General features: G+C 41.6%; 1 protein-coding gene across 1 annotated transcript in view; it reads right to left on the bottom strand.

Annotated features, from left to right (window-relative positions):
• LOC103075703 (protein FAM13A) overlaps window positions 1-9,159 on the bottom strand; it is a 93,669-nt gene extending 84,510 nt beyond the window's left edge. Inside the window, exon 1 of the mRNA XM_007450669.1 lies at window positions 8,899-9,159. Coding sequence (XP_007450731.1) covers window positions 8,899-8,927 — 29 coding nt within the window. The 5' untranslated portion in view covers window positions 8,928-9,159. The remainder of the gene's footprint in view (window positions 1-8,898) is intronic.
• Window positions 9,160-9,582: the final 423 nt, after the last annotated feature.

Here is a 9,582-nt window from a genome sequence, read left to right as displayed (position 1 = left end):
TCTCCCTCTTTTGCATCTTTCCCTACAGTGAGAAGGTCAACAGGAAACTATTACTACCTGTGGACTGGCTGACACAGCCAAGAGCCTCACATTCCACTTTACAGGGGATCCTGGCTGGAGATGTGTTTAGAAGTCACAGGACAGAATCCTTATGCCTGTTACAATATTTAAGTTGTATTAATAGGTCAACTGCTCTCCTTTTAAAAAAAAAAAAAAAAAAGTTTATCCCTTACCTCCCCATGTGGTCAATCACCAGACTGTGTTGATTTCATCTCAGAAAGAGACAAGTCTTCCGAATATGATCTTTCCTTTCCATTTCCACTGCCTCTTTCAGAGGGGCAGTACTCTTTTTCCCTGCCATCCAGAGCAGTTTACCCTTAATACCCCCACCAGATTTATCCCCCTAACCTAAAAGCCTCCCTTGCTTCCCCTTTGTCTTTGGGGTAAAATCCAGATGTCTGAACCTGGCGCACAAGAGTCCTCCCAATCTCGGGGCAGTGAGCCTCTGTCGACCTCTCACTGCACTTTCATAACTCTGTCTGTACGTGCTGTTCCCTCTATCTTAAATGCTTCCGCCACCTCTCTCTGCCTGGTAAATACTTCATCTCTCAGCTCAAATGTCATCTAATCTGGGATGCCATCTCCATCACCCTGGAGAGGGGAGTGGCTTCTCCCTCCAGGCTCCAGGACACTGTTCACAGCCATGAGCCAGTGCTTAGCGCACGACGCCGAAGTTCCTGAGTTCGGATGCTTGTCTCACCTCCTGGATTTGTCTTTACATTTGTCCCACCAGCACCTAGCAAGGTACATTCCGGGTGCTCAGTCAGTGGCTGTGGAATAAAATCAGCATCATCAAGACCATGCTGAGTGTTGACACTACCGTGTGATTACGTATTTTTAAAATATATAATTTGTAAAATTAATTTTGCCAGCTGGAAGCATTCTCAGAGAGTTGTGTGTTGATTAGTTTAAGCCATCTTCTTCCCTGCGATTCCAAACTTAATGGAAGTGCAAGTGTGCCGTGGGTTTTCTCCCACCCTTATTTAGAAAAGAAAATGAATTTTCTCCCACTGCACAGAGGGGGGAGCTCTGCCATTGTGCCAGTAATATAAACCCTGTACTTTCTGTAGGGTACAGTGAGCCCAGAAAAGGATTTGTTCAGGCAAGGCAATGTTTGAATATGGCCTTGCCACACACTCTATCTGTTTGTTCTGGCTTGAGAGCAGGAAAAGAAAATTTTTTTACTTCATTGCAAACCCAAAGGTTTGGGTGGAGCTTAAAGAAATTTTTGGTTTAGTCACAAAACTATTTTCAATGCAGCCGGAAGCTCTGATTTGTTTTTGAGATTCTTGTTCAGCAAACTGATGTGTATCATTATTATAGACATAGCAATACCGCCTTAGGGAGGCACTAGTTTAGAATGTAAAAACACAGTAACTTTCTTTTTGAGGAGGTTGATATTAGCGGATAAGAGAATATTTTTGGAACATTAGCAAATCAGTTAAAATGCTTTTCTAATCTTTAGATACTGAAACAAAAGCAAAAGAATGGGGGGGATATGTGCAGAAGGGAAGAAGGAAACAGGAAACTGTTTTTTTCCTATAACTTCTTTCAATTATTCCCTTTATTATAACATTCTTAATGGCGGGTATATAATTTCCCCAGTCGTTAACTCTGAATGCGGATTTCTTGAGGCAGACAGAACTGTGCAGAAAGCAATGCGAATTCGCCTGTCACCTTCCAGCCAGTGAACCCTCCCCCTGCCAGAGGAGGGCTCTGCACAGAAAGATGAGTCAAGGACTTGTATCTACACTGCCATGATTTTACACTGGTTTGCAGGAGGACGAGTGACCGGCGAGTGTACAAAGGTTGATGTCCACCCAGGCTTGAGCTCTGTGAGCTTCCAAAACCACGGGCCAGTGCTCATTCTGCCTTTTTTGAGTGTCTACTACTTATCAGAGCCTATGAGAGGGGCTGGAGATACACAGGCTATTAAGATATGGGCTCAACCTTCCCAGAATTTATAGGCCAGCCGAGAAACAGAAACTTGACATTTGACCATCATCATAAAAAAAGGGATCCAGAGCTACCACGTACTGAGAGCTCTCCCTAATAAGCCAGGCTTTGGGCTGAGAGCTTCATGTACATTATCTCACTCAATCCTCAGTGACATCTTTGGAGGAAGGTATTACTCACCAGATTTTTCAGAGAAGAAAAGTAAGTTTTAGAAAGGTTAAGCAACTGGTGGAAGGTCACGGAGCCAGCCGGGGCTGAGATTCACATCCTGAATCTCGGGTCTGTGGAAGCCAGAGCTCCAGACCTTGAAGTCAGCAGCTCGGTGCAGACCCGCGAGTTAGGGGAGCTTAGGGGACGTAAGTGACACTGGGAGTGAATTGTGCGGGTCACACTGAAAAAAGATAATGGACAGGAGGAAAGTTCTCCAACAAAGGCAGAGGACGTGTGAAGGCGTGAGGAAGCACTGCAGGGGTGTGCCAGGCAGCGGCACTAGAGGAACTGAGAAAGAGACACACACGCACACGCACGCACGCACACACACAGAGGCAGGCACTTGAGCTTTCACCAAGTCAAGGAGTTGAAAATGAAGCAGAGTCCCTTACAAAAACACAGCATAGTTTATCAATGGTCTCCTCTGGCTGGCTTTTGGTTCCTAATTTTAGTTTCAGGGGCTATTTTAACCTAGACAGCGAAGTTACGTTTCTTCCCATCGTCATTTTGCTGGCAGCAAAAATACTGAGGTATCATCTTAAGCTTTTCCTGAACCCTACTTAACTTTTTCTAGTGTTTTGGTTCCATTCAGTGTGATCTGAGAAAAGCAGTTCAGTTCTCATTTTTATTTCTATGAAGTGCTCTGATTTTTATTCTTATACTTGATGAGAAGATACCATGTTTTCCTGACCCCAAACCTTAAAATGTTTTCATAGAATGTATCCTGTGTCCCTACCCTCTCCCCTTACCCAGTATTTTTATTTCTTTTACCGGGGTCACTTACTTTAAAAAATCAACTTCTAGGGCTTCCTACTGTTTCTTTTTACTACCCGCGTCCCCACTATTTCCCATCAATGTATCTTTTTTATGCAAGAAATAAAATCAGTTTCCACATCTGGCTTCTCGATGATCTGTTATAATGTAGTATCTAGAAGAGGCAAGTCTATAGAGACAGAAAGTAGATTAGTGGTGGCCTAGAGCTGGGATAGGGGGCTTGAGGGTGGCTTTGGTCAGTTTGGGCTGCTATAACAAGATACCACAGGTTGGGTGGCTTCAACAACAGAAACATTTACTTCTCACAGTTCCAAAGACTGGAAGTCTGAGATCAGGGTGCCAGCATGGCAGATTCTGGTGCGAGCTCTCCCTGGCTTGCAGATTTCCACCTTCTTGCTGTACCTCCATGGATGGGGGTTGGTGGGGAGATTGTGCTCTGGTCCCTTCATTTCCTTGTAAGGGCACCAATCCTATCTTGGGAGCTCCCCCTCTATGGCCTCATCCAAACCTACTTACCTCCCAAAGGTCCCACCTCCAAATACCATCACACTGGGGATTAAAGCTTCAGCATATGAATTTTGAGGGGCACAAACATTCAGCCCACAGTAGGGATTGAGAGCTAAAGAGCACAGGGTTTCCTTTTGGGTGACAAAAATATTCGAAAATTGACTGTCAGTGATGGTTGCATAACCTTGTGAATATACTAATAACCACTGAATTGTATACTTTAAGGAGGTGAAGTGCACGGTATGTAAATTATATCAATAAAGCTATTACTAAAAAAGTTATTTCTGGTTCTTGTTAAGGGAAGAATAAACAGTGCTTTTAAAAGGTTTCATATAGTACGAACTATTTTTTGGCAGTTCATTCTATCATCACATAAATATATAAGTATTACAGGAAAAACAGGGTAAAAAGTTGTGAGAGTTTCAAGAAATTTGATTCTATGGTATTTGCAGTGGCACTTCCCACAAATCATGCTTTAGGTCACTTTCTACTATTTATCCAATACAATGCAGTGGTAGAGCATCACCTTAAGTGCAATGCACTCTTGCTTCAAGGAACTGAAAGATAATGCAAGCGTAAGAGTAACAAAATCAAAAGAAAAGCAATATGCTGCTACTCTTTACATGTGAACAGCTATCATTTACAAAGAACTATAATATTCTTTAACTACAAAATTTCTCCTCTAAGTAAGTGTAGCAGGCATTATCATCCCATTTTACAGGTGAGGAAAATGACCTGCCCAAATTCACATGGCTAATTAGCTGTCAGTGTCTGGATACGTTTCTTGACGGCAAGTTTATTATATTTCCATTGCTTTTCCCACTGTTTAGTGGTGACTCTCTAACGCCTCTCCTTTTTTCAGTGCCTTAGACAGGGTAATCTCTGTAAAATTTAAGAATATCCTCACCTTAGTTCATACTATCTTCTTTATCTGGAGTAATTAGCAAATATTTAAACTCCAGAGGTACTGCAGCCATCACATGAGAGTAGAGCCCACAGAGGTCTGTCTTGTTCTCAATGATTCTTGTTACTACCAAATACAGACCACACTGGTGAGGAATGAAGTCTAAGTTCAGATATTCAACCCCAGAAGGGTTAACCCAGACTTGAGGCGATGCAGCTTTTAACTCCCTTTTAGACTGTGTTTGTAGGGGGCGGGGGAGGACAGGGAGTGCTATCAAAGTGCCAACAAGTTCGGAATAACGCGGGTTTAAGAGATAAATTAACTGAAGGAGTCACCACCACAAGCAGTAGGGGGCTCTCTAACATCACCCAGAAGACTCACAAGCAGGACTTGGGCTGTTCCCTGGTTAAATCCCACATCAGCCCCATGTTCCCAGTGTTTACTTGTTTGCTAAAGGACATTCTAAAAACCGGTGCTTAGAAAGACCAGACGAATTCTGCTGATAAGAAGATTCAGTGAAATTTTCCCATGCTGGATCACTAATACATGTTAACTAATCCTGTTGCTATAAACCTTCTTGAAGAGCCATTGCAATTTAGAAGTATGGTGTGTTTCACCATCATAAAATGAATATTCAATAATGTATGCTGAACAGCACAATTTTCTAGGTAAAGTAATGAAAAAGAGAGTTAAACTGACATTGTTAATCTCAGTTTCCCACTTGATAAATAAACCAAGGGAAAAAAGGGATGCTAAACATGTGAAAACAGATGTCAATGCATTAAAACCAAAGGAATCTAGATTACTCACTAGTGCTCTCAATGTCATCCTCCACCATTAGTCTTTGTGGATATAAGATGAGTTAGTGAGTATTTGAAAGTTATTCTAGCAAATCAAAATCCTGCTGTGAAGTTGAGGGTTTTGTCATAGACATAAGAGTGAGTGAAGACTTTACTTCTTAGCCTATTGAAGTCTTTCTATACATAAAATGGAGATCCTTACCTACAGATCCATAATCTCTAAGGAAAAAAAAGCCAATGGAATATGAATCATGCAAAGAGTCTGAGGTCTAAGTAAAGCCTAGAGTCTGATAAAACATACTATCTCTTTAGTGACAGAGGGTAAATTTAATACCTGAGAAAAAAACGTTTCTTTCAATTCTTAATATAGTTTCTCTACTTATTTATGATATTATTTTATTTCTTTGGAAGAACTTTTTCAGTTGGCAGGAATATCCATATAATGCTATACAGTGCAAATATTTTAGTCTTTCTAAAAATATTTGGGGTAATTTAACCATCTCAAAAGACATATAAGACCCATCGTTAATTTAAGCCATTTGAAGTGAACTTTAAGAACTGAGTCCTTCACTCTAGAGAGGGTCACATTTTCAATATTCAGCCTCTCCAGTTTTTCTACAGATCATGAGTTTCTGCATAGTTACTCCCACCCTGGAAAGTCTGCAAATTACATTAAGTTGTAAACAGATAGCAAAATACATTAAAGCGAACCCAGGTATTTATTTCATTCTTAGCCTTTGACCTCATCTGTTAGTCTCATCTTAGTTACAGATAAGCAGTAACAGATTTATCTCCTATATACTTTCACAACATGCTAAGAAAGGCTAAAAAGCCACTCATGGGAATTATAAGCTAAGTAGACACTGAGATGCAAACGTGCCATCTAATAAGATCATATGCTTATATGAAGTCACATAGGGTAATATTATCCACGCAGGTGCATCTCTATTATTATGTTAATTATACTCTCCATTACTGGACTCACCACAGTAATGTAATTGTAACTGTCTGGTAATGTGTCTGCATCCTCACTAGCATGTGACCTCTCTGAAGTAGAGTTGTGCCTTAATTTACTGGCAGTACTGGGCAGTGTTTGGTCATAAAGAAAATATTAAAAAACACTGTAAGTATGTTTTGTTCTAATAGGTAACACCGACCGTCTAGTAAATGAAAGCATCAATTATGACAAAGACACCTCACATAAGGGCCTGATATTAAATATGTTATTTGGGGATGTTGAGTAGTATAGTGTTAGCATCTTACATCCTAACACCTGCTGTCAATGGCTTTATACAAGCTATACTCATTAACCAGAGTTTAGATCAGTGTTTCTCAGTGTGGACCATCTGTACCAGATTTGCCTTCAGGAAGCTTGTTAAAATGTTGATACTTTCCCTGTCACACCCAGATTCAGGTTCAGTTAAGTCTAGGGAAGGAAGGCAGCAGGAAGAAGCTGATTTTTAAAAATAAGGTCCCTAGGTAATTCTCGTGCACTGAAAGAATGAGAGGCATTGGCCTCTCTGCTCAATACGAACATGAGTGAGCATGAGCTTCTCTAACTGGTATTTAAAGCTATTCTTTCCCTCACCCTCCTTTAACTCAGTTTCTAGCCCCTCGGTGCTCCTAAAGAGAATGGAGCAAAGCATTCATCCCATCAGCCGGCATGTGCACCACGAGGCTCTGCAACTTTCCTGTTCTGGGCGGGATAACGGTGCGGGCAGCTGGCAACAGTCATCTTTACTAGAGGGTCACAGAAATCCTTAGCCAAAAATGTCGAATTGGGCTAGGAAGAAGCAATCATACATAGGAACAGGAAAGTGTTCTGCATAAGCACTTAAATTCACAAGAGGTCCATGACGAAGTGAACAACACAAACCTATCGGTCCCTTGCCTTCAAGAGGTACATAATCACAGGCAGGCACAGGCTGGAAGTAAGGATTGCAGGGTAATCAATCCAATTAAGCGCTCAGAAACAGGGAGACAGTGAATGCACTGGTCAGCAGTCTTGAATGCAAATTCAAATTATTCCTCTTACGTAGGTTTATTAGTAAGGACTAACAGAGCAAAATAATTCTGGAGGAAATTACGCTGATTCTCTTTTGGCTTTCATCAACTTAACTCTCTAAACAATATTTTAGCTGAATAAAGATCTGTTTGCTTCTTAACAGTGATTATATCACTGAGCAGCTTATTACAGAGTTCAGTAATAGCCAATATGCTTATCTAGAAAGGACTTGCTTAAGACACTTAAGAACTGACACCATTATAAGATAAAACAAGGTCCCAACTTTAAAGTTGGAAACCAAATCAAGACTCCGAAAAGTGTACATTAGTTTTCAGTCTCTCGCAAGTTTCAAGCATGTGGACATTTCCACTGAATTAATATAGACAAATTTCAGATCTATCCATAAATCACTCTGTGCTCCCTTGGGTTGGGTTATCAATTTTAGAAAAGGAATTCTAGGGACACCCCCATCAAGTTCCCATTACAGTGCACTTGTCCTTACAGTGAAAGGAAAACAACTACACCGTTTTATCTCATAGGGTACGTCTGCAGGAACCATTTTCCAAACGAACACTCAATTTTTGTATACCTTATTTTCATGTTAAAACATGAACATCCAGTAAAATATTGTTGGCATGGTTTTTAAAAATAAAATTCATTTTTTTGTCTAGGTTTTTTTCAATCTTATAGATAAAGCACATTCACCATTTGACTTTTAAAATCACTTCCACTAATGGAATCAAATGCCACTGCAGGTAGAGCAGGTACAGCCGAAATAGGATAATATGATTGGCAAAAGTAATTCTAAAAATCCTAAAACACGACCCTGGGCAACTCAGACTTCCTTCAAGCCTCAGTTTTCCTGCTGTGAAACTGGAGGGCTGGACTCCATCACCACGGAGGTGACTTCCAGCTTCAACATTCCGGGACACCTTACTCACATAGTAGTTCACCAGCAGTGTTCTTTTTAACAAGCCCTTTGTTTAAATTTACCTTTTTCTGCATTGGCATAATAACTCCTCCACCTCGCCCTCCACAATCCATATTACAATCATTAATGAACAGAACAGCACCTTGCGCTTAATCATTCTTACAGAGCAGTTTTTTTTTGTTTAAAGATGTCATCTGTGTAATAAACCTATCTAGAATTATTCATGGGGAAATAATAACCTTAACGTTTATGCCCATGTATTATAAAGTACTTATTGATAGAAAATCCTTGCCTAGATCTGAACTCCAGCAGACGGGGCTCCTAAGATGCATTTTTAAAAGGTCTTTCGCCTGTCGACATCCTTCAAAATGAGCTTAGAGCTCACCGCAGCTTCACAACATTACTAAGAAGCTGACTCAGTTTTATTTTAAACCTGCTCGATATATTCTTCACTTTCTGTTTTTCTTCCGATGCCAAAGCTGTTTTCTTGTATTTATTTTCATTCGAGGAAGGCAATAGCTGAACAGACTAATCAAGTGAAGAAGATGACATGCTGGGCGTAAGTGTCAGCAAAAGAAGCCATCAAATAGCTACATTTCTCTGGTCTTGGGGAAGCACATTGCGTCCAAGGAACTCTACACAGTTTGCAGCATACTACTGAAAGATGCCAAGGATTGGCAAAGTTACACGGTTTTGGAACATTCAGAAAATACAGAAGAGAAGAACGAAACCAAATAGGAAAGCATACTACCTTTGCAGGGGCATGATTTCACAAGCCATCCTTGTCTGGAAATTTGCAAGGGACCCTCACAACTGTCTCTTCCGCGCCCAGCAGGGCGTCTGTATAGGGGGGGCCAGGCTGCAGCGGCTGAGCTGGGCTGGGGGCGTGAGGCTGCAGCTCACCGCTGGAGAAGCGACTTGCTCTGCAGTCAGCCAGCGTCCTGCTGTTCTCAGCCTCCAAACTTCTCCGAGCGGAGCTACAGTGCTATTCGATCGCTGCCTCTCCACATTTCCAGCGCAGTCCACTCTGACCTTTGTTCCAGGGAAGCAGCTGAAGCAGCCAGCCAATCAGAGGACCAGCTGCTGCAGGGCTTAAAGGCGCTGCTGCTTTTACTGCTGCTGCGGCTCCTCGCGGGCTTGCCTAATTCTGGTAACTCGAAACTCTCCTCTGAGCCCTTCCACAGACGGGCTTGTCCGTCTGGGGAAAGCAACCAATAACAGCCGCAAGAGCAAAGGGTCCCTTAACTTCTCAGCGTCACAGAGACTGCCAACAAGGAAATCCATTTGTCAAGGAAAGACACTGCCTCCGAAACGAAAGCTTTCGGTGACAGAAGGCATGAGCTACGCTCAGTCTTTCTTCCTTAAAAAAAAAAAAAAAATCAAACCACTGGCATTGGAAGGCGGGACACTTCTAGAAGGCACACAGGCATTCTTC

The sequence above is a fragment of the Lipotes vexillifer genome, unplaced genomic scaffold (assembly GCF_000442215.2).
Source record: "Lipotes vexillifer unplaced genomic scaffold, Lipotes_vexillifer_v1.1 scaffold34, whole genome shotgun sequence".
NCBI classification, from domain to species: Eukaryota; Metazoa; Chordata; class Mammalia; order Artiodactyla; family Lipotidae; genus Lipotes; species Lipotes vexillifer.
Note: the sequence above shows the minus strand (reverse complement) of the source record. Positions and strands in the feature narration are given on the sequence as shown.